This window comes from Podarcis gaigeae, assembly GCF_964106915.1.
Source record: "Podarcis gaigeae genome assembly, chromosome: 3".
Lineage (NCBI taxonomy): Eukaryota > Metazoa > Chordata > Lepidosauria > Squamata > Lacertidae > Podarcis > Podarcis gaigeae.
Genome location: NC_139680.1, coordinates 51,335,117 through 51,361,089, shown reverse-complemented (window position 1 = coordinate 51,361,089; position 25,973 = coordinate 51,335,117). Strand labels below are relative to the sequence as shown.

General features: G+C 41.6%; 1 protein-coding gene and 1 long non-coding RNA gene across 3 annotated transcripts in view; one reads left to right on the top strand and one right to left on the bottom strand.

Moving 5' to 3' along the window:
• Window positions 1-2,620, bottom strand: part of SLC16A10 (solute carrier family 16 member 10) — a 41,251-nt gene extending 38,631 nt beyond the window's left edge. Inside the window, exon 1 of one of the 2 annotated variants that reach the window (XM_083731319.1) lies at window positions 1,545-2,620. In XM_083731319.1, the coding sequence (XP_083587445.1) occupies window positions 1,545-1,968 (424 nt within the window). In that variant the 5' untranslated portion in view covers window positions 1,969-2,620. The remainder of the gene's footprint in view (window positions 1-1,544) is intronic. The other variant, XM_083731320.1, reaches the window with a different exon arrangement.
• A 99-nt stretch (window positions 2,621-2,719) lies between these two features.
• The window catches only part of LOC310841047, a 32,252-nt gene continuing 8,998 nt past the window's right edge, over window positions 2,720-25,973 (top strand). The window contains exons 1-2 of the long non-coding RNA XR_014562296.1: window positions 2,720-2,996; window positions 11,634-11,744. This is a non-coding gene — a long non-coding RNA (uncharacterized lncRNA). The remainder of the gene's footprint in view (window positions 2,997-11,633; window positions 11,745-25,973) is intronic.

The window sequence follows — 25,973 nt, the reverse complement described above, 5'->3', positions numbered from 1 at the left end:
AGGGGATTGGACTAGATGACCCACAGGATCCCTTCCAACTTTATATTTCTATGATTCTATGGGTATTGTTGTCCTGCTGGTTACAAATCCTTAGCCAAACCTTTAAACCCAATTCTGTTTAATTTTCTTTCTTTCAGAAAACAGAATCTACAAACTCTTGCACAAGCTAGACAGAAAGAGAGGGTGAAGGAGATACAGAAGTAAAATACACATCCAAAAGCAGAAATCCTATCAGGACTGCATTGTTCATGATCATTAAAAGAAAAAGATTGTGAAGAGCTCCAAAAGGCTTCTACAAATTAAGTGAATGTGTGGTGAAATATGAAATAGAATTCAACATAAAAAAGTGTAGAGATATGAATGCTGGCACAAAAAAATATTAATTACACATATGTGGATGGGGTCTGAATTGGCAGTGACTGACCAGGAATAAGACCTCAGGTTTGTAGTAGATAGCTTGATGAAAATGAAGAACTACTGTGCAGTAGCTGTGAAAAAGGCAGGTTCCATGCTAGAGATTATTAGGAAAGGAATTGAAAATAAAACTCCTAATATTATAACACCATTGTACAAATCTATTGTGCAACTGCATTTGGAATACTGTGTACAGTTCTGGTTGCCTCACCTCAAAAAGAATATTGTAGAATTGGAAAGGGTTCAGAAAAGTGTGATCAACATGACCCTTAAAAGGGAATAAAGCAACACCCATATGAGGAAAGGTTGCAATCTTTGGAACTTTTTAGTTTAGAGAAAAAACAAATAATAGAAGTTTGTAAAAGTATACATGGCATGGAGAGAGTGAAAGTTTTTCTCCCTCTCATAACACTAGAACTCATGGGCATCAATGAAGCTGCTGCTGGAAAATTCAGGACAAATAAAAGAAAGTACTTCATACAGTGCATTGTTAAAAGTATGGAACTCTGCTCCTACAGGAGGCAGTGATGGCCACCCACTTGGATGGCTTTAAAAGAGGACATATTCATGGAGAATATGGCTCTTAATGGCTACTAACCGTGATGGCAATGCTCTGCTTCCATGATCAGAGGTTGCAATGCTTCTGAACACCAGTTGCTTGCAGGTTTCCCGCAGGCATCTGGATGGCCGCTGTGAGAACAGGATGCTGGACTAGGAGGGCCACTGGTTTGATTCAGCAGGGCCCTTCTTATGATATTTTTGTTTTAAGGACGTCACACACAGTCCCAGAACAATGGGAAGCAGGGCAGTAACTTTCCCCCAAATAGAGGGGGCAGATTCTGCACATACACAGCGGCAACTGCAAAACCTTAGCGCCTGCTCCTCCTTCACCCAGCCCGCCCCCCAGTTCGGAGGTTTTGTCCTGTGCACAAAAAACGAATAGGTGGTTTTAAATCTAAACACAAGCCCCTTCGCCCAGAAGTGCTCCAGCCCAGTCTCTCTCGCTTCCTATCACCTCCTTATCTCTCTGAACGCAAAAGCAGGAGTCCCGATTCAGAGGTGGTTGTGGGGGGGGGGTCTCCATTCCCGCACCTCCCGCCTTCCCCTCCGGCCCCCCCGCACACACTCACCTGTCTTGAACGTCAGCTGCGGGTCGTTGGGGTCTCCGAACTCCTTGAGCATGGCTTTGAAGAGGACCCCGCACGAGTTCTGGATGCCGAACACGGCGCCGTTGCACCACATGGAGGCCAGCATGACCACCCACCCCCAGCCGCCCTCGGGGGGCTCGAACGGCGACTCGTCTCCCTTCGGCGGCGCCGTGGGCGGCTTCTGCAGCTTCTTCTCCGGGGGTTTCCCGGCCGCCGCGAACGCCGTCACCGGGGTCGGCTCCCCGGCGGCTGCCTCCAGCGAGGAGAGCAGCGTCTGGTGCGAGCACCACTCGCCGCCGTTCTCCTGCTTCGGCTCGTCGCCCAGCGCCTCACTCCCCTCGAAGGGGGCCACGGGGGCAGTCGGGACGGCGTCCCCCGCTCCCACCTCCTCGCTGACGGGAGACATCGCAGCCCGCCTGCGGGAGCTACGCGGAGGGAAGGAAGGGCGGCTGAGGCGGCCTCACGCGGCTGCTCGCTCCCTCGCTCTGCCCCCCTCTCTCTCGCTCCCTCGCTCGCTCTGCCTCTCAGGAGCCCAGCCGCCGCCTCTCGCTCCCTCCTTAGCTCCGCCGAGGCAACGCGGTCATCTCTCTCGAAACAGGAACGGGAATGAGCGGGTGGGGGGGGGTATTAAACTTCTCGACAGGAAAAGAAACTCAGCGCTTTGAAAACATATATATATAGTATATACAAATAGATCTATATAATTCCCCCGTATAAAATTCTCCCTCACAAACCGGCCCCTGAGGGTGGTAAATTCGCTCAAGGCGCCTTCAGGTTATTTTAAAGGAGTAACTCCCCACCCCCACCCCGCGCGCGCCCCACCAAGGGGCGTGGCTGGCAAAGGGGCGTGCTCCCTTGCCGCCACCTTCTCCGTCCCCCTAATCCTGAGGTTCTCACTGGCTAGGAGGCGGGGAAGCTCCGCCCTCTCCGTGGGCCGCAGCGGATGGCTGTGAGGGTGAGGCAGGAGAGAAGGAGAAAAGCACAGCGTGCCAGTGGATGAGGAAACTGACTCCAGCCTTGCAGCGACGTTCGGGAGAGAACGTGCCTCTTTGCGCGCTTGCGCGCGTGCCGAGCCATAAGTCAACAGTTAACGACCACCCATGGAAGGCGGTTGGTGGAAGGCGGCGGCAGCGAATGGAGCTGCTTTCCTCCCTCAGCAGGCGCAATTTGGCGCGCGGGGAGGGGTGAAGGGGGCGGGGAAAGTGAGAAGGCAAGGTCCCCGTGAGCTTTGCGACAGAGTTCGTATAGAGATATATATAAAAACATATACACTGCTATACTGTATATAAAACGTAAAGTATAGAAAGAGCGGCCCCAGAGGCTGGAACCGTTACACACACAAGGCAAGGTGTGTGTCTGTGACGTCAGTCGCCTCCCCAAAGTCAGCGACATACTTTGCTGGCAGGGCGACAGGGAAACAAAGGTTCTGCCAAGGTACAGGACAAAGGGGCAAGCCTTTTTCCCAGAGTTCAATTGCTTACATATGGGAACACAGGTCCAAGAAGAAAAAGAGGAAAATATGTTTGTGCTGGGCATTGATTACTTACTGAGCCACATAGCACAAATGGAGATAGGTCTCTTTACTTTAAAAGTAAAATCCAGAGGGGGAACAGCAGGGTTTATACACAAACACCTTATAATACATTTACTGTATAAGCTTTTGTGGACTACTCCCTTTTGTCGATACACACACAATCACAATCACTTTCTCCTTTTCTGATAAGCTTGTGACACAGGAGGAATTTGGTCTGTTTTTCACAGGAAACAGATGCAATTTGCTGTTGCCAGTTTAATGTTCTTGCAGATCACAGTGCAACTCCCGGCCAGTCACACTTCCAGATTTTGCAGTGCTTCAGTGTGCAAAAAATGCATATTTTTTCTCTCCTGAAAAATGCATTGAGAAGCATTGAAAATGTATTTTATGTAAAAAGGGCGTATGAAATCCATACAAATGCAAATGCAGGCTTAAAAACAAAAATTAACACAAAATGAGAGAAAACATACAGTACCTGTGTTTGAGTGCTAGGAAAACCGAAACAGTACTGAATCAGGCTTATGTAGCACAAATGATACAAGTAATGCACAATAAAGAAGAAGCGGTAGGCATAGGGGGAATCCCAATATTTGCAGAAGTACCAAAAAATTGGTTAGTGCGGGGAAATGCCCAGTATAGACTGGTTGTGTTTAGTAAGTAACGAATGCTGGTTGACTGTTGAGGCCAGGGCTAGAAACCTGAATAAGAGCACTCCACACTACAACATTTTGTTGCAGCCTCCACTTGTGCCAAAATAAATCTGTTAAGGTCTTATATTGCCAGAAAACTTTGTCAGTTTTTTAAAGAGATATTACATAACTTAAACAGTCCCACAAGGACAATGTAGGCAATATATCACCATGTACAAACAAGCCAAAAGCACAATACAAAGTCAGGTGTTTACTGATATATCAATATCTTGGTTTTTGCTATTTTTGTCTTGCCGTATTATTACCAATTATTTAGAAATGTAGGTTCAAGAAGGATCATTTACAGAATACCATAAAAATATACCACACCCATTAAAAGCAATAAAAGGGCTGTTGTTCGTTTTGTAAGCAGAGTTACTGGGGAGAAATCATTTTTAAAAATAGGGTTTGGTTAAGATATGCATGTGCATAGGGGTGTCATGTTAAATGTGTAACACATCTGCTATTTAGTTACACAAGTCTGGTCTGGGAGAAACTGAGTTCTTTTAAAATACTGTACTGAGAGAGACTTTTGTAAAATTACACTTCTGATTGACTTACTGGGCAGAAAATATTGGTCACTTGTTGGATTAGGAAACTAGTCTGATGAGGGGGAGAATTCTATGCTGCTCTAATATGATTGACTGAAGGATATGTTGGCTGAAATATAAAGAGGCCAAGGCCCATAGAGGAAGCTGTCCGTCCCCCTGCACAGCAACAAAAATTGTTAAAAACAAATAATTTAACCAACAGGAAAGCCTTTGTTTTCCGTTCTTCAAGGTCCTCATGCTTTTCTGTCTCTCTCTGGCCAACCAAACCCCAAGCCACAAAAAATAAGCGGGGGCATGCTAAGCCAATCAGAACTATGCATTCTAAATTTATCAGTTTGGTCTTTCTAGTCTGCATTTTCCCTCCTTCGCTAGCTTGCAGCACCCTGTGTAAGTTTTCTTTGTGGAGGAGGACCTAGCAGCACATCTTTTCTTCTTTCCTAAGGTGGGTTGTAAGGGGAAAAAGGACTCTTAAGAAACTATTTTTCCCATGGTGAGGAGAGAAGTGAACATTCTGGAGACTGAAATGCGTGGGAAATCCTTTGTGGCTAGGATGGGTAGTAATCCTAAACACTCTGGGTTGTATTATACTAAGTCCTACCCATTGAAAGTAATAAATCTAAGTTAGTCATGTCTATTAACTTCAATGGGTTTACTCTTGAGTAGGTCTAGCATTGAATACTACCCACTTATGTCAAAATACATGTATATGTGTGTGAATAATGATAATGAGATGGAGGGTGAAGAAGAGAGAAGTTAGTCTCCCCAATTTCAACATACATCTCTTGTGTTTCAAGTTTTTTAAGGCAAGTGAGTAGACCCTATCTTCCATGACAGTGAGACAATGGGTATCTTCTTAACTCCCTGCTTTTTAAATCACTGTCACTGTGGACAAATGGAAGGGAAAGAACAGAGTTCCAATTACAATAGTTTGTCTATATTCATGTTTCCAACTGAGAGACACTTGATTTCCACATCTGTTACAATCCTACCACCCATATGGCTACTCTCAAATGGGAACAGAAAGTGAAGGCAAAGTCGCTTTTTAATCTCTTCTGAACTTTATGGAGGAAATTAAGGCTATACCCACATACCTGGGAGTAAGTCCCAATTAACTTACTGGAACTTGCTTTGTCTTTTTATTCCTTTTCAAAAAGCATTTTTTTTAAACTAGCCATATAACCCAAATAACAAAATAGAACTTCATGAAACAAACACATAAAAATTAAACCAAACCATACCAAGGTGGGCATGGAATGTTCACAATAAGAAATATTAAATCTGGTTATCTGGATATTTGCAGTGTGATATAGATAGGTAAACAGAGAGTATCATCAGAAGAAATAAGAGAACAAGAGGTGTGGTGCACATGACTTGCAAGATATACAGAAACATAAACCTGTGATTGAAACCATCAGAGGCACGAGGAATACCAAGAATAAAAGGTTCTATATTACATAAAGAAGAAGAAAAATCAACCAGTTAGCTATTGCTTGTCCCAAATCTAATGGGACTTACGTCTGAGTAGACATAGGGTTGCACTGTTTACAGAACAAGACAAATCAGTTCCAAGTTCTCCATGATTGTTATCATGAGGTGTTGGCCACTGGTTGGCACACTTTTAAAAGTGATTAGTCAAAGTAGGGCTTGAGACCCAAAGCCTTTCCTGTTGCCAGCCTCCACAACTTCAGCTCACTCAGGTAGACTGCCTCTGAAACTTTGAGTTCCCTAGAGCCATCTTTCCTCCATCCATGTTCAGAGGAAGTCTATGTCTGAATTTGCTGAAAGAGAAAACAGACTAGCATTATTGACTTCGAACCCAAGTGCATGCAAATGGTGTTCAATTAATTGTGTATGTCACAATTTTTGTATTTGGAGCGGGGGGGGGGGTGAGGTGCCGATACTCACTATGAAGTTGTTATAGTATGTGCCACAGTAAGTGTGTGTGAGAGAGAATATATGAATAGAGAAGAGAATGAATGGAGGGAGGACAGAGAAAAAGAGGCTTCCCTGCCTAGTTTTGGTATTGGACACACCTGCCAGATGGAGCCAATGCCAAATGTGGGCAAGAAAGCCCATTCCCTTTCTCTTTCTCTCCCCTCCTTTCATTCACTTTTGTATTCATGTATTTATTTTACACACACATGCTTCTGGGAGAATGTGACCCTCAACCCTAAGAAGGTTGCCCACTACTGGCATAAGGTATTGCAATAGGACTAAGAAAGGTATATAAAGCAATTCTGAGCATTTAGAGAAGAGAGAGTAAAAAGCAAATTATATGAGCAAATGCATAGCCGCAACTTCTTATTTGCAGAAATAACAAGGCTGCAGAGACACAGAGTGGGGGACATTTCTCCTAAATTCATCACTTCTCCTCTAGCTCCTTTCCAGTTACGGAGCCTGCATGCGGGGTGGACTCAAGGCAGCTTACAGATAAAAACAAGGACTGCTAAAAACATGTGGGGAAAACAACATAATTAAAATACAATTAAAACTAAAGTGCATGGAGGTTGTGGGTTTGTAGGGAACAATCAACAGGCAAGGGTAAGTGTGTCTCAACCTTCTTTCTACATTAGCAATATAAAATGCATTTCAGGTTGAAAAGACCTTGGCTTCCCCCCTTCCCTCCCCTACCAATATTTATTTGGTATGGGGCACAAAGGAGAATAAGGGGGGATACAGGGTCATAGGCAGTGGAACAAATACATTTGGAGTAGAGAGTCCTAGCTGATTAAGTGTGGACAAAGTGCTTTGCAAGCAGGGGTGGCCAACTTAAAATACTGGGGGGGGGGGTAGGTACACCATTTGAACGGCAATGCCCATCAACTTTGGTGGGGGGCAGCCCCCTCAAATATTTTATTGTAGGGGGGCCAAGGGAACTGGGAATTGGCTTCTATGTTCGTGAGGGATATTGGAGTTGCTTATTTTTCTATGGAAGATTCTTGACCTTAAAAAGCCCTGTCTCTGTACATGTGATTTATTGTGTGTGACTCTTAGCATCTAATACTTTTTTGAGCACTATAATCTATTTCTCTTCTTTCTCTTCCATGCACAAACAATTAATTCCAACAAATAATTCATTTCAAGTTGATCTGTGTACAATAAGAATAAAAACAAGAACTGTAGCTAGAGCTTTAAACCATGTGACAATAAAAGCATATGAGGGTTTTACTAAAACCATTGCAGTCTCAGGTGAGGTGAACCAATAAATTAGCAATTTTCTCTGAAAAACTAGGAGAGACTTAGAGCGCTGTTATTTTTTTTTCTTTTTTCATTTCTCAATCCTATTGGCTTTCTGAACAAAATATGTCTTTCTTATCAAGCTGCTAAACAATTTTTGCCCAAATTCTTTGAGAAAAACATCACCATACTCAAGACAGAATGGTTTTCAAACAGCAGAAGCCCCTTTACATATTTTATTATTTCATATTTTCTGCTTCAAATGGAGTAAATAAAAACTAAACTACAGATTTGCCTTTTTTGTCCATTCCTTTTAGTATTTTAAACAGTCTTGACATATGAAAGTCAGTGATCATGAAAGGCAATGTACACCCTAGCTTTAAAAAAAAATGAACATGGATTGCTGCAGGAGCTACACATCGTTCTGATTCAAAGAGCACTTCCATTATTTTGTAAAGATTTATTGACATATTTGACTGCTTGGCATCTAATTTTCACTGCATTAGAACAAGTCATTCACCATCTCACTTTTTCTCAATTTTTTCCTGAATGTAAAAACAAAAAGCAATCAGTATTTGCCATATTTTTACACTAATTATTCTAGTAATTAATATTTTCCAGCAGGATGTGTACCAAGTACCAGTAGTCCTGAGCCATGGAAAGGTATCAAATTAGCTTGTTTTCATTTATAACTCCTGATTCAGATTCTCTAAAAGCTGGAATATAAAACGATTTCTGAGTAGGTAGATAATACAAGCAGATTTATTTGTTGTGCAACCTCACCATCATTTGTTGCCCACTTAAATATAGTAAATCTCATATTTCTGCACACAATACAGTAGTAGCACCCAAAATGAAATGTAAGTATTACATTGTGTTAATTCTTTTTTAAAATAATGTTTGCCAGCTTAACACGCTTTTTGATGAACAAATCTCATTTATTTTAGCATATGCTGTTATGACCACATTTTGAAAGGTGGTGGGGAGAGGAAAGATAATTGTTTGCCCCCTAGAAACCAAGCAGATTCTACTCATTCTAGTTTGTTTATGCAAACTATTTTCACCCCACTATTCAGTCAGAAAATAACAGATTACAAAGGAATAAAAATAGCACAGCCCCTGCCCACAGACTCACAATCTGAAAAGACATGACACAAAAGGGATGTGGGGTGGGTGGGAAGGAAAACAAGCAAACCAAATTCTAATTCAGGCACCAAATTCCTAGTGTTAAAAGGTTCTTACAATGATGAGCTTGGATGGAAACAGGCTGCTCACAGTTTGTTTGTTTTGAAATGCCCTGCGAAGAATTTACAGTGACCCAGCCTTTGAGGAAGTGACTGTAATGCAGTTAGAACATTAAGAAGGACCCATCTTAGCCCAGTATCCTGTTCTCACAGTGGCCATCAAGTTGCCTATGTAGTGATTTTTTTAAACTATTGTGTGAGGTGGTAATTTCCTTTGTGCAAAAGCCTTCAACTTTCAGTTTTAATGCATGGACTTCTAGTATTTGAAAGAGGGAGAAAAACTTTTATTCACACTGGGTATCAGGGTGGGGTCTTCTGGACTCTTAACTAGAATCTGACAGCTTCATATCACTCCTACCCCAGCAGATGGGCTCATGGGACTTAGCTGATATTACACCCCCAGTGGATAATTGCCTCTGTGAGTTAATTAAAGCAGGGGACTGTTAGTGGTCATTTCCAATTGTTTCTTTGCAAATGTGCCTTGCCTTTGGTTCCTTTTAAATTTGACATCATATCCATGTACCACTGGGATTGGTTCTGCTCGGAAGCTCAAGTGGAGCCAAACCCTGCCAAAAGGGCAGTTTGAACTTGGTGCTGATCAGCACTGACTTTAAATGCCACTGGGATCACCCGTACTCCCCAATGCTGCCAATTCCAGCAGGGTTTTCAGCCAGAGCCTATCAGTGATGACTGGAAGTCCTTGGAGTTTGACCCCAAAGGAAGGAAAGAAGCACAACTCTTTTCCTTTGAAGTATGCCATCTTCAACAGCAGAAAGTCAGTCACTGGGGGCAAATATGTTTGTGGGTCTTGTATAGGGTGAGTCTTTTAAAAGAGGCCCCATGCAACATGTGTACTCTGTATCCATGGGGCCTCTTTTAAAGGACTCACCCTGTATAAGCACTGCTGGAAAGAGGGTGAACCTTTAAGCTAATGCAGCTGAGCTATTATTGCATTCTGCTGGTTCAGCCCCTTGGGCCTGGAACAAAAGTGAGCATTGCAAAAGGCTTCAAATCAAGGTTCAAAATAAAGTCAGTCTAGGTCTCAAATCCAAGAAGCCAAGTTGCAAGGGGAAGCTAGATGGAAAGGGAGAAGGTGGTTGGCCACATTCACTCTTCCAGACTAAGACATGAGTGCTGTGCAAATGTTCTGTATGGCACTGCAAATGTGCTTGGAGATAGGTGTCAGGCGCACCATATACAGGTCAGCTGTGGCCTGACAAATGTTCCTTGCTGCTCAAGTTTGGGGTTACAGAAGACCTTGAGAGGTTCATACTGTGAGTGTAATTAAGATAGTATTGCACACACACACACACACACAGAGAGAGAGAGAGAGAGAGAGAGAGAGAGAGAGAGAGAGAGGCTGAGAGAGAGACTTCTAGCAATAACTTAAGCAAACCTTAGTTACAACAAAATTGAGAATTAGATATAGATATTAGATATAATGTCCGAAAGGAATTACAACACAGATCAGACAATAAAAGTTTCTTCACTAAACTGGCTAAAAGCTAATTTTCTGATTTGCTTTTTCACTGTTAAAGCTGCCTTAAGGTACTTTCAGAAGAGGATGCAATATGGTTAACAGGTCATTCAGATATTGCAAATGAGTCACTGGCAACAAGCTTTAATTTACAAGGTTAAATTAAATTAAATTTGGATTAAATAGGAGGAAACATAGACTAGTATTTTTTATGTGAGAAATATCATTTAGATACTGTGGGGAAAAATGCATGCATGAGGACCACCCATCCCACAACGAACACTCCTCTGAAAGCACCCTTATATTCTGACTATGAAGATACACAGCTGTTCCTACTGAAGTTAGTGTTAGCTGTAAACATATTTTTAAACACTGTGGTCCAACATTTGCTGCCCACATGATAGACCACACAAAAGTGCCGACATCTGACGTAAGGTACACAGTCTAAGGTATTCCAGGTAATCCATGGGCAATAAATGCAAGAGTAAAAGGAAAGGAAGATAAAATTAAAAAGTCCAGCCTAATGTGAAAGTTTGGCATATTGTGCAAGTTTATTAAGAACAAATAATTCATAAATAGGGACATATACCTTAAAAGAGATACGCTGTCAACTATAAAATGTTAATAATATTAACTGGGTGTTGTTTTTTTCTTTCCAATATTTGGTCCTAAGTTTAAACAAAAAGGGAAGGAAGAGAAAATTGAAGGCTACATGGTAGCCAAGCAATATGGAAGTCAAATATTTATGCTTTTTCCTCATCATAGCATTTAATTCATGCCTCTCTGCTGGAGCAAACATTTTGCTGCTGCTTAGTGCCTGGGCTCCTGCTGCTAAGTAGTTTGAGGCAGAGGAAATGTATTTGCCTAAAAGTAAATAAGGATCTGGATGCTTATCTCTGTAAGAAAAATAACATTTAGCAAAAGAGACCAGAGCTTGCTTTGGGACATTAAATCTCATTTTAGGATCCTTAGAAAAGGTAAAGGTAAAGGTACCCCTGCCCGTACGGGCCAGTCTTGACAGACTCTGGGGTTGTGCGCCCATCTCACTCAAGAGGCCAGGGGCCAGCGCTGTCCGGAGACACTTCCGGGTCACGTGGCCAGCGTGACATCGCTGCTCTGGCGAGCCAGAGCCGCACACGGAAACGCCGTTTACCTTCCCGCTGGTAAGCGGTCCCTATTTATCTACTTGCACCCGGAGGTGCTTTCGAACTGCTAGGTTGGCAGGCGCTGGGACCGAGCAGCGGGAGCGCACCCCGCCGCAGGGATTCGAACCTCCGACCTTTCGATCGGCAAGTCCTAGGCGCTGAGGCTTTAACCCACAGGATCCTTAGAACAAGGATTGTTAACCTATGGTTCTCCAGATATTGTTAGACTCTCATTAGCCTTATCCATTCTTCAGACTAGCTGAAGGTGGAGTGTTACAACAGCTGCAAAGCCCCAGGCTCTCTACTGTTGTCTAGAGTAGAAGTGAGTTTATCCTGAAATGAAAATGCTTTGCAAACAAGTCACAGTGAGTCAATTCTATTACTTCCTTTGGGCCAGACCGTAAAAGGTCTCATAGTACCTGGAAAAGCTTCACTAGATGTCACAGTGAGAAAAACCAGTTCCAGAGTGTAGCTTGCCACATGCATGAAGCCAATGACATATCATGGTGGTTATCATGGTGACCATTTCGTCCTGAGTCACCCCAAAAATAATGGCTTCAGCATAGCTGTTCATGCCTGACCTCCCCCCCAAGCAGTCAGGGAGTCCTCAACACTCGCTCTGAGACCATATCTGTCAGGTGGGCAGTGAGGTGGGCAGTAAACCAGCAAAATGTGTTATAATGCCGGAAACCAGGTTGAGATACTCTATATTGCCAATCAAGTGGACAGAAAGCATAGGAGGAGATCCTATAAATTACAGTAACTCCCCTTCCCCAGTCCTCAAGTCTGCACCTAGGCTGCCTTGAGTACCCGGGTGGGCACAGCAGGGTGAGATGAACTCCACCATGCTTGCTCACTTAGGCCTCAATGATACAAACCATGTATGATCAAATCATGGATAAGGGAAGTCTTAATCAAAGCTGACCTGGCATTCAGTAGCTGCAGACCTAAGGGCTGGCTGCTAGAACAGGCATCCCCAGACTTGGCCCTCCAGCTGTTTTGGGACTGCAATTCCCATCATTCCTGACCACTGGGTCCTGTTAGCTAGGGATGATGGGAGTTGTAGTCCCAAAACAGATGGAGGGCCGAGTTTGGGGATGCCTATGCTAGAAGAACCAAACTTCCTCAGGCTGGAAAGGGGGCTGGCCCATGGCATAGCCACTTATTGTCTGTGCCATGAACCTGCTACATGGCTTGCCCCCTTTCTCACACCATATCTCCCAGGACCCAGGAACCACTGTAATTGCCTCCCTGCTTTGTTCTCTCCCCAGCTGATCTCACCCATCATATGTATTGCTTCCCTGCCTCCAAATAACACAGCAATATATACACCAGGTTAAGCAAAAGCTTAAAAAGTCCACTCAAGCAGACACAAATAGGCGAGATAGCGTACCTCACACCAGCATAAGGCCTCCTTCATGATATATTAGGGAGGTGACCCATGCATCCTCCCTCTGAAGTGGTTCATCCCCAAAAGGGAAAGGACACACTGCATCATTCCCTTCAGGGCCAATGCTGCCTGGGGAGCTGTGTCAGCCCAGGAACAGATATATAGCCCCAGCTCCCCTGAAAGTCAAGTCCAGGTGGCATCTCAGTCAGTGGAGATGGGGCAAGCTTGTATCTGGGCTAGCGGTGGAAAAACTGGTGGTGGAAATGTAGCAAACTGTTGAAAGGTATTTATTTATCCACCCACTTTACCATCTGCCCCCATGTCACACTGGAATGTGGACTCCAGAAGGTTGTCCGCAGAAAAAGGCGGTACTTGATCTGAAAAAGCTTCCCCAGCCTTGCATTTAACACACTGGGATTTATTTCTGAGTGCATCTGTATACAATAGCACTCTGTGAGATCCTTAAATCTACAAACATGATGATAGTATTACCTTGCATTCGCCACAAAATGAGTACATCAACTGATTGCAGAATTCCATCAGATTATATTATCTATGCATATAAGATCACCTCTACCTGACAATCAAAAAACATCATATGTACCTGCCAAAAGTGTTTAGTATGGTATATTTTTAAAATCCTTTTTTTTTTGTCCTGCTAGTAGTATTTCATACAGATTGGTGTATGATTAACAGAACTGCTAGCTGAGCAATGAGATTGCAAAATCTTAGTGATGCATGAAGCAGAAATACATCTGAGCTTTCAGTTTCCAAGCTGAGTCTGCAAAACTGATAGGCAGAAAACGTTTCCACCACAGTTGCTATGAAGTTCTTAAGATACAAGCCTAAAATACTAGAAGCTTGATTAATTTTAGTCATTACTCTAGCCAGAGCTGAAAAACAGAGGTAAATGAAGTAGGGACCTCCACATGACATTAATTACCCCTTTGTCTCATTTGGCTCCCTTCTGTGATATACTAGTTATACATTATTAGTCAAAATTGCTTCTATTAATATTATGTCCTGTGCTCTTTATTTTAATGCATTCAATTACGTGGCACAATGTGCTTTTGCTAAACAAAGTCAGAAATGTATTGTGTGCATCTACAACCTAGCTATACCCAGTGGGCTGCTGCAGAGGTTAGGTTTGTGTGCAGATGTGACTCACCTTCGTGCAATTGGAGCAGTGTGTCGTGTCAATTTTTAGTCCTTCAGGAAGACTATATGCTGAAATACATTGGACATAACTGATATATAAAAACAGTTAGACATTATCTCTTTTTTTCCCTCACATACTGTTGTGAGTTGGTGTGTATGCCTGAGTCCCTTCTAATCCATGTACCCAGCAAGGGTTAAAATCTTGTTGTTTAGTCATTTAGTCGTGTCCGACTCTTTGTGACCCCATGGACCAGAGCACGCCAGGCACTCCTGTCTTCCACTGCCTCCCGCAGTTTGGTCAAACTCATGTTCGTAGCTTCGATAACACTATCCAACCATCTCGTCCTCTGTCGTCCCCTTCTCCTTGTGCCCTCCATCTTTCCCAACATCAGGGTCTTTCCCAGGGAGTCTTCTCGTCTCATGAGGTGGCCAAAGTATTGGAGCCTCAGCTTCATGATCTGTCCTTCCAGTGAGCACTCAGGGCTGATTTCCTTCAGAATGGAGAGGTTTGATCTTCTTGCAGTCCATGGGACTCTCAAGAGTCTCCTCCAGCACCATAATTCAAAAGCATCAATTATTCGGCGATCAGCCTTCTTTATGGTCCAGCTCTCACCTCCATACATCACTACTGGGAAAACCATAGCTTTAACTTTAACTTTAAAATCTAATGGAGGATTAAAGTGTTGGAATAAGAAGGCCAGCTTCTTGGTAATGGCCCTCAGTTTGGGTCTTTAGTATGTATCTTTAATAAGTTGCTCTGGGCCAGAGGGAAAATGTGTGGGTCCCCTCCCTTACCTGGCTGGTACTAAGAAAGACAAAAGCCAGAAAATGTGTGTGTGTGTGTGTGTGTGTGTGTGTGTGTGTGAGAGAGAGAGAGAGAGAGAGAGAGAGAGAGAGAGAGAGAGTGCAAACAGAAGCCAGAGAGTGAGAGCCATGCCTGATTTCTGCTTGAATCCAAGGCTTTGGCTATTGGAGAAGCAAGTCCTTCTGGGGTGTTAATGCCGTGAACCTTTCCATTGTAGGCTCAGGTTGTATATATATATATCTGTAAATCAACCATATATCATAAAGGCACCACAGCCTCCACTGCCCCTCATACCAAGGAAAGTGAACCCGAGTTATGGACCCCAAACCCCAAGAATTTTGCACTACTCATAGAGTCTGGGGTGCTGTGCAACAATTATACTGCATTACTGCAGCTGCCTTAGAAGACCACATGTTGGCTCTCTGAATTTCTAGTGTATTGATGTTCTCTAGGCCAGAGAAAGGTTGTGCCATAATCAACTAATGAACTGAGAAACTTGCTTTATACCAAGTTATTTGGTCCATCTACCTCAGTATTTCCTGCACTGACTGACAGCAGTCTTTAAGGTACTTAAAGTCTTTAAGGTACTTTGTTGCTATTGCTGTCAGTCCCTCTAACATGTCAGTCTCTCTGAAAGTCTGCATTGGCTTCCATCAGTAAATAAATAATATTCAGAATAAAGGGGGGACCCAAATCTATTCAAATAAGTTTGTAGTTTGGAACTACTTTCTTGAGTCTAGGTTGCCATTTTTTTCCAGGACACGTCCTCTTTTTAAGGAGTAAAATTTGAGGCAATTAACATTTATTTGCTTTGAATGGCCATCACAGTGTCCTCTTTTTTGATCTTCAAAATATGGCAACCCTAAAAAATCTTGACAGCATTCTGAATTTCTATAGTCAGTATTATCCTTCCCTGCTATACCCATTCCTCAGTTCCATACCAAGTCCAGCCAGGCTTCCATTCAAATGAAGTACTGTAATAATACATTTTCAGCAGCCTTCACTTCTGTCTCAGTACTTATGGAAGAGATGAGATGCTGAAGAATGATGCAATGTGGGTCTTTTCATCCCATCAGATAATGCATACATCAGCTCCAAGGTCCGGACAGGCTGAGTACTTAGGAGAAAGTTTCAGTGCTGGTCATTCATCTGCTTATCTGCTAAGGCAGATAACTGAAGACAAACCATTCAGAAGCTTTAGTTTAGTCCATTAAGTGTTGAAGTATATTTTTGAAACTTATAAGCAATGTGAATGATCCAGCCAAACCAACTTCAGTGCTTTTAGATCTGATTGATTTTATAGAGAATATAAGCAGATACTAAACATTTTCCCCTTCAAACCAAGAGGAGTTAATTAAAAGTGTGTAATTTTGACCTGGTTATGTCCAGTACTGTATAATTGAAATTGGCTGTGTTTCCTATGTAAGTAATATTTGAGATTCACTACCTTCAGGTAAGCATTCTATATACTCACTTTTTAACAAACTTAACAAGAGATGTACTGCATAATTACTTCTTAGACTTTTCAAGCTTGTGAAATCCATAGCAGTCTTGCTGTGTGAGTGCGTGTGTGTGCTAACCTCTTCCCTACTTTGCTTTTTACCACATCTCCAAATTGCTCTGTTTAGTTTATGCTAGCTTCAGTAATTTATACTACGTATGCTTACTGCTCGTTGCATAATATAGCCTGTGATCTGTTTATTTTTAGGCACAAGCCCTGTCAAGTTACCAACTAACAAACTTGCCTGTGAAATGAATGCTTGCCATAATTTGTACTTTCCATTTTTTTTAAAAAAGTTTGTTTTAAGGTTTAGCTGAGTGCACTATGGATTTGTTTAAAAGTCTCCAGTACCTACTTTGACACAGTCGCTGCAGGCAAACAAAAACATAAGTTACAACATAGTTCAATATTATGTATTATGCAGCTCAGAAAACTTCAGCCTAAAAGGGTGAACCTAGGACAGAGACCAACTTTGACCAATGAGTTGACTTTATAACAATGTTAACCCTTTTAAAAAAAACCCTCCTTCAAAAGACTCACAAAAGCAGTTATGCTGAAAATTCTCTGCTGAAGTTAATTTTATGTGCATCATAAACAGTTCACTTTATTACTTTATTGACTTTGGGCTAACCCTTCTTGAACATGTGCGGCTTTAAAAAAAAGCAGTAAAATTGCCATCTGCTGAGAGATCTATAATTGTTGCAGAATTCAATTTGCTTTCTTACTTCTCTCTGGTAAAATCAGCAAACACTATCCTTAGATGACAGGAAACAATCTGCTGAAAAAAACAAGTTACAGTACTCAGAGCAAGACAATAGATGCTATCTCTGTTAGAGGCAATCAGTCAAGAAGCACATGAGAGACAGGTTACCTGAGCAATTGAAGTTTAGTTTCAGAATCATGGCATTTCAGAACTTAGCTTGTCATTGTTGGTGGTTCCAATTTCTTTCTCCAGCATAAACCACCCCAGTTAAATTATTGCCTGCATTCATTTCTGAAAATAATTTTGTGCTATGAGAATATGTGCAGCGCCAGATTAGGGTGGTGTGGGTGGTTCCCTCCCACAGAGCGCTATGACGAAGGGGCACATAGTAGTAATAGTAATAATAATAATAATAATAATAATAATAATAATAATAATAATAATACCTGTATTTATACAGGTACCTACTCAAAGTTAGGGGATGCCAAATTTTGTCATTGCTCAGGGTGCCACATTACCTAGGTCCGTCTCTGATCTGTGGTAGTCGTTTAATGGAAGGCTGTATAAGCATCTGGGTTTGATTTTTATGTATCAGATGCTGCTTCCATCCTGTGAGAAACAATCAAATGCAACATTGCCAGTAGTGCACATATGTGGGGGGAAATACATGTTAAAGTTACTTACGAATACCTCAAGGAAGAATAGCTGAGACACAGTATTCCATGTAGCAGAAGAGCCAAAAATGGGCATTGCTAAAATGGGCCACCCTGCAGTCACAGTCTCTTGAACACAAATGCACACACAACCAAACACACACACTACAACACCCCTGCAGGCCACTCTCTCTCTAAGCACGCACCTTTCCAGCAAACAACACTGCAGTGGGAATTATATTTGTGCTCTCTGTGCTACAGAGACCAATCCTCTCAGCCCACAGCTGTGATAGGGAACAAGATGGAGGCTGGCAGACCACTTGTAATGGCTTGGTGAGCTTGGATGTGGTCCATAGGTTCAGCACACTTGCTCCAGTTATTCCCCCACCCCACAAAAACATACTTGGTGCAAGTAAATTAATGGGTCTGAAACCCAAATAATTATATTTGATAATGGTTATAATTTACAACAAAATGTGGATTTCTTTCCCAGCCAGCTTAAAATGCAATTTAAAACACTTTATCAGACTGTTTGCTGTGTAGAGTCCCCCAACCCCCCCGAGGGCAAATCTAATAGTTTAAACTTGAGACAGAAACTTCTGTTTTCTGGACAGGATCAAACTATCATCAAAATCAACCATCCATTATTTTTCAGAGGCACCTTCTCTTTTGATGTCAGAGCAACAATATGACAAAACCATCAGACCTGAAGAAGCAGCAGCAGTTTATCTGATATTTTTGCCTTAAAAACCCCCACAACTAGTAGTGTTCAGAAATGTTAGACAACTGGACGATGTAGTTAATGAGGCTGTATTTGCATGTAGCAATAATAAAGCAATACATTTAGCCTAATAAACTATGTCATTGACACAGTCTATGCTCAGTATAAAGTACTTTAAGAAAGATAATTTCTATTTGTCACTGAACTTCTGTTACTTGCATAAATATATTTATTTTGACCTAGAAAGGTTAAACACAATGCCTACCTTTTTTTTAAAAAATGGCAACCCCTAATTAACATATTATTATTATCAATGCTTTTTTGTGGGGGGAAATGGTGCTGACACACACCATGAAGTTGTTACAGTAAGTGCATACAGCGGTACCTTGGTTCTCAAATGCCTTGGAACTCAAACAACTTAGAACCCTTAGTAAGTGTAGTAAAGATAGTTCCTGTCTGAAATGTAACAGAAGAAAGTTCCAAAGGGTAGGTGCCACTACACTAAAGAACTAATTCCTAAACCTTGCAGAATCGACCTCCTGAAGAGATGGTATCTGCAAGAGGCCCTCTTTTTTATCAAAGCATTTACACAGTACACAACATGATCTATCCAAGGTTAGGACTGCTTCTTCTAAGATAAAAAAATCATGCGGCATCTTTGGGAGATCAATATGACTTTGCAATCTTATTGTTCTCTCTGGTAACTGCTATTTTCTTCACAGCCTGAATTACATTTCATAAGCTCTCTGAAAATAGGGAATGCTTTAGATCTGTGCAAAAAACATTCCCTCAAAATATGTTTACTGTTTACATGGAAAGGACTTCTTTCCCTTTCCTCCCATTATCATTTTCAGAGAACTTGGTCCTACCTGCACTATACATTTATAAAGCAGAATCATGCCATTTTAAACAGCCACAGCTCTCCCCTCCCCCGCACAGAACTACAACAAATGGGTGTAGTCAATTCCTCTTCCCAGGGAACTCTGGGACTTCGAGCCCAGTGAAGGCAATAGGTGTCTCCTAACAGCTCTTGGCACCTTTAACAAACCACTGTTCCCAGGATTCCTATGAATGTTTAAAGGGATATGATGGTGTTTTAAAAGTATAACCTTCATAAATTCTTAATCTTTCGTTTCTGTCCATAAAACGCACCAAATCATGTATGGGTAGGAGAAGCCTCATTCTTTGGTGAGTTTCTTTGCAATTAACATCCAAATAAGCAAAAGAAAAACTAAGGGGCAGTATCCAACTAAACAGTTCTTCTAGTGTAAGGATCTTTCTCCAATGGAACTTCTGCACCTCCTCCTCCTCCCGCCGTGTGCTTCTAGGCAGCCTATAAATTTGCTCAAGAGAGTTGGGGGAAATCCTGACACAGATTAGAACTCACACAGAGCTGCTTAGCTGGGTATCACCCCAAACGTTTTAGACAATGAGCTGAGCATTAAACAAGACATTTAAGGAAGATTTCCACAGTAAGATTGTCACTTTTGCACTCTTTCATTACTGTGTGTTCCCATCGCCAAGTTATTTCGAGACCTAGCTGCTCCTATTTGTATTATTCATATAAATGTCTAATCCTTTTTCAAAATCCCACTAAGCTCTTTGCATTAGTAAGCTTATCATGAATCTGGATCCAGTACTGCTCACACATCAACCAAAGACCCACAGGAATAATCTGCATTGCCACATGAATCCTTCATACTTGTAAACTACAGGAGCAAGCGGAGTTTAGGCTACAGGAAACAAACGAGTCAAAACTAGATCTATTAACAGCACTACTTGGCTTGGGACAAGCATCCTTGAAACAAACAAACCAGTCTGTAACATTGATGTGGCACATTAGTAGCAACACTCGGTGTTGTTTCTTCAAATTTCAAATCTCAAGAGCTCCAAGCAGAAAAGTTGAACAACTTAAAAGCATGATCCTAGAAAGGTCCTTTCACAAAGGTTTTGGAAAACAGACCACAGGAAAAGCAGTCTCAAATAATAAGTTAAACAATCCTGCAACGACCACTTGAGTTTTCCCCCACCCTACCTTGGAAGTGGGGTATTAGGCATCAGGGTCCAGATAACACAAAATGTTAATGTCCAAAGAGGACAGAGGCATCTCTTCATTTGGACAAATGCTGCCAACATCTCCTCCTCTCATAACAAGCACGAACCTTGGTTTACCGCTCATGGCTTGTTTGGAGATGAACAAACCATGAGTCTGAGTTTGCCGATCACAAGAGGTCAGCCTCTGGTGTTTTCCCTTCCCCAGGCAGCTTATTTGCTCCAAGAGTGGGGAAGGGGCAGTGTGTTCACACATGCTAAACCACAGTTTATTTAATGTTACATTTCAACACGGTGTGTGAACCAGGCCTTTCACGCTCATAATACACAAAAATTAAATGAAAAGATTTGGGAAAGTGCTCCTTCATGCAACACTTAATTAACTTATAGAACTTGTTGACACAAGATGGAGTGAAGGTCCCTAGGTTAGTATCAAACTAAGTTAAACGTGTGATCGGATGTAAATTGTAAGTGGTCCTTCCAATACCAACCTCAGGCCAGAGCCCAAATGCAGCCCTCTGGGTCTCTGTATCTGACCCTCAGGCCACACCCCTTCTCAGCCTCTCCCAAAGCCACACCCCCTTCTCAGTAACTTATCCTCTCTAGGCCACACCCCTCACCAGCCCTTCTTGACTGTTTTTGCCTAGCTAGAATGTGTCCTTGAACTGTGATAACCCCTCTTAGTTGTCTGGATAGAGGCTAGAGAGAGGTGTGTGCAGAAACTAGCCTATCAAAGTTAAGATGTACATTTGTTACTTCTTCCACTTTGTCTCTGGCCTCGCCCCCCACTGGCAACTTGGAAGATTGCCCAGAAGGTAATGAAAAAGGTTTGCCACCATTGCAGAAGAGGGTGGATTGTTGACAACAAGGAAGCACAGAGGACGAGGGATGAAAATAACTGCAAACAGGAAGAAGGTCCATTACCTTCATGCTCTGTGTTCTGGCTTCTGTTGGAATCAGGATGCTTCATTAGAAGGGCCTTTGATATACAGGATGCTGCCTTGGAAGCAAAGTTTTTAGTGTTATGTTCCCACTTTACAAAATAAACATTGCTCACATGAGTGAGATGTAGGAGCTAGCCAGTGGTATGTTTGGGCAGGATTTGGATAGAAGTCCTGAGTTCTACTTAGCAGAATGAACAAAGCTGGCTTACCACACGTTGAATTAAGTAATACACATGCCCTGAAGGACCACTTGCTCCTGCATAGATCTGTAAGATCAGTTAGATAATCTGGGCAAAATTTATTCGTGTCCCTGCACCCTACAAAATATCATGAGCGAAGGAGGGAGGGAGGGAGAATTCGGAAAATAAGGATTTTCCACCATTGCCTATGGAATGCTCTTCTGTCTGTCATAAATAAAGCATCACCAATTACTTGCTTTTGACACTGTAAAGACATATCTTTTTGCACATGCCTTCCTTGATCCATGAAACTGCATGCTGTATAACTGGAGTCCTATTTTTATTTATTTATTTATTTATTTATTGCCAATTATTTTTATTGATTTTTCAAATTGTTTTTATTTCTTGTCTAAATGGCTTAGAAAAGGAAGAAAATAGGGGTGCCCTGTAAGACTAGTAACTTCAGTGTCTTAAATTAGCTAAATTGCACCAGTAGCACCAGCTCTGAAAGACCTTTAAAAAATACGTTCTGTACATAATTGGTTCTATTGTCTTTATGTTCTGGCAATAGAAAGTCAAAAACATAGATCAAACTTGAGGCCTACACTTCCTGGACAAAACCAAACCCTCAGATTTGGGATTTAAGCTTTCTTCATTCTGCACTGGGCAGCAGCAGTTCCTTTCTAATGAAGACTCACTGCTCTTTCTATTTTCAATATATTCCAAGCTGTACCATAATAGTACTGCAAGTTCTGTTGATTTACCCTTTAAAGTTAAAAGTTTACCCTATTTATTTTTCCCTTCCCCTGTTCATAGAACAACAAAACTTTTCTGTAACTTTCAGTGACATTGCCTGATAAAGCTAGCACTGAATAAATTATATAGAGCTTCATCAGAAGTTTGTTTAGCATGAAAATTGTCAAATGAAATGCATTTTTTTCAGACATAAATCATTTGCTACTTGCTCCACTGCATTGCGGTTCACGCATACAAAAGTGTCAAGAGTTGTGATGAACATACAGCACACCCACAATAAGCAAAGTAGATGGAGGAAACATTTAGCATTGCGGCTGCTTCACTTCTTAAAAAGCCAATAAACCAAACAAAAGTGTAAGCCACATCCTTTAGGATAATGCATTAAAGTCAAATATTTTAGCTGCTTACAAATTAAAAATATTTATATCTAATCAACATCTTTATTCAAACTTAAACATATTGTGTCCAGGAGAAATCTAAGCACAATCCAGTTCATCACAAGCACATCCAAGTCTTTTATTCTAGTTCATTCAACAAGCACATTCAACGCTGCTCATAAAGCCTTATTCATAATCCCCACATGCGTCCCCTTTGTGACTTCACCAGCAAAGTAAAAGCTCTCTATTCAAGAAACTTAATAGTGGAGAAAAATCATTCCTGCTATAATACACACCACAAGAGGAAACTTGTCCAAAGGCTTGTTGTCAAATGGAAGCTGGAATGGTTTCTGATATTATGCTGCTACTCAACATAGCCTAAGCACAAAGAAGTGCAATACACAATTAAAGAATTGTTACTGGCAATATCCTGCCTTAGTAAGAATGGACAAATTCCACTATTCCATTTTCCTCAATTTCTCCTTTTTCCAGTTCAGTTTGTCAAAAAAAATTATTACTTTGCAGTCTTTTTTTCCAATCCTTGTGAAAATTCAGCAGCATTTTACTGCACTTTTCTCCTAATCTAAGTATTTTTTGAACATCTCAAAATTTGAAGGAGTGCAAAGGATACCTATGATTTGTTTCAAGCATATATTTTTTTGGCAAAAAGTGAATTAGGAACATAGGAAGATGCCTTATAGCCAGTCAGGCCAATGATCTATCTAAAACAGTGCAGCCTCACTGACTAGCATTAATACTCTAAGGTTTCATGCAGCTGTCACTCCCAACCATAGCTGGAGATGTTGGGAGTTGAGCCCGGGCTTTCTGCATATAAAACAGATAGCCTACCACTATAGGCTATAGCCCTTCCCCTAAATTAGGTTCCCATTAAAATGCAAGCCAAATTCACCCCCATTCCTATGCCTTAAACAATTAACAAATAAAAAACAAGTGCATCAAGGTTCCTGACTGTACGTTATGTTGTAGGATGTTAGATATTATAAAAATGAGGATATCCAATATTTCATTTTTAGAAAATTTGGGTCGGGGCACTATTAGTCCCTATAAAGGTAGACCCATTTAATCAACATGGCTAACATAGGCCCATTCATTTCAATGAGTCTGCTCAACCCATGCTAATGATCAAAGTACCGCATTTTTTGTTCTATAAGACGCACCAGACCACAAGTTTTTGGAGGAGGAAAACAAGAAAAAAAAATTCTGAATCTCAGAAGCCAGAACAGCAAGAGGGATTGCTGCGCAGTGAAAGCAGCAATCCCTCTTGCTGTTCTGGCTTCTGGGATAGCTGCACAGCCTGCATTCGCTACATAAGACGCACACACATTTCCCCTTACTTTTTAGGAGGGAAAAAGAGCAAAAAATACAGTATTTAATAGCAACAAAAAGTCAGATTCATCAGGGCATGGAGGCTCAGAGACTGGGAGAAAATTTTAAAAGACAACGTTCATGTTGCTTTCTAGGTTTCCTTCCCCTTCAGAACCAAGGTTAGAAAGAGTAAGACGCTCTCTTGTAACATTGTAATCTAAGGGCAAGCAAGCTGTTACCGTTCCTTGTTAGGAGCCTGAAAAAGTTTGTCTAGGCATATTCCTTAGGAACAATTCCCATTGAAATCCATGGTGCTAAGTCCCCATATCGTTTGGTTTAGTAAATATAAATGGCTAAAAAGAACCAGTTTTCAGTTTTAAGATATTGAAAGGAAAAGCTCCCCACAGCCCATTTCTATTTAATATTCTACCTAATAACCTGCCATGATTTATTGCTGTTGCAAAATGAGTTTTAATGAGACTTCAACTTGAGCACTTAAAAGAAATTAAAAGGTTATTACAGTTTTATTAGCACACCAGGAGTTTAATTGATGTGCCTTAGGGATTTTTTTTTTGGTATTATATGTACGGAAATTAGATAATTGAAGTACTACAAGCAAGAAATATTATGTGAAAAGCTGCACGGCTGACTGAGATGCTCAACTGGTCTTTTTTATTTTTTAAAAAACAGTCAATTGTACTTTCAAATTTTGTATTAAGCGCTGCTAGTACTTCATCTGCAAAGTACCAAAAGTGACATAGCTGCTACTGGCCGCTAAGGTTTAAAGGAGCCAATATCTATTCTCCCAAGATGTTTACTACCCTTCATTTGAGAAGATCACTTAGCTTTAGGAAGAAAGCATCTCAACACAGAACACCAGAACAAAGACAAAAATCTGCATAATATTTACATGTGCTAATTCATATTGGTGGCTTCGAATGTAGCGTGAGTGGACATCCACTTGCGCAACAGGGCTTTTCCTTCCCTTTTGCAGCCTCCCTATATCCCCTAAAATCACCCAGTAACCTTGGGCCAGCCATTGCCTTCCAGCCTAACCACCCTATGATGAGGGGATAAAATGGTGGAAGAGAGAACCTTGAGCTCCTCAGAGGAAAGGTTGGTGTGACAGAAAGCTCAGGTAGGCCAGAGTCTGGAAGTTTGCAGAGTGCTGGGCTGGAAACCTCACTCTGATTGGCTGCAGGTACAGCTAGCCAGAGGGGGCGGAGACAGCACTTCGGGGGGCGGGGAGAAACAGTTGAGAGTTGGGTCCCTGGCGTTCAGCTGGTTAGGAGTACAGCCTCTGAGTTGTGTGTAATTCGCCCTGAGGGAAGATTTTCAGCCGGAGAAGGAAGTGTCTGAGCTGGGTGTCTTCTAAGGGGCTGGTGTCTTCTAAGAGCATACAGACAAGGGAGAACTAGGAAGCTGAATTTGAGAAAGGAGAAGCGGGAGTGATGAAGGAAGACTCTACTTGGGTCTCAATTCAGTGAGAAGGGATAGATCTTCTGGAGAGAGAAGAGAAATCCCAAACCAGTTAGAGGGGAGCAGTGATCCGCTGGTCTGGTATCCTAAAAGAGAAGCCTCAGGAGTGAGATTTATAGAAGGTTGGGAAATTGACAGAAAGTGCCAACTTGTTTCATAACCCAAGTTTTAAGACCCAAGCTGCAACACCTCTGCAATTAGTTTAAGGAATGGGAGTACATCAAAACTGTACATTTCCATCTTGTTGAGAAGCATGTAAGACAGTTTGACATCCTTGGCTATTTAGAAACAATTCCTGTAGTTTAAATAGAAATACATTTCACCATAGTAGGGATACCTGTGAACTATGTCTGCTTTTCAGATGCTAACTGTTCCAACAGAACTGGAAAAACCACACTATCTCAGTAAGAAACCATAGAAGTCAAATGAAATATTGCAGTTACAATAGCCTTCCAACCCCTCAAATTCAAACATTCAATTATTATTAATTTGTTTATTACTTTAAAAAAAATTGGAAAAGAAAAGTTCTTGGTATAAATACTGGGCTCTA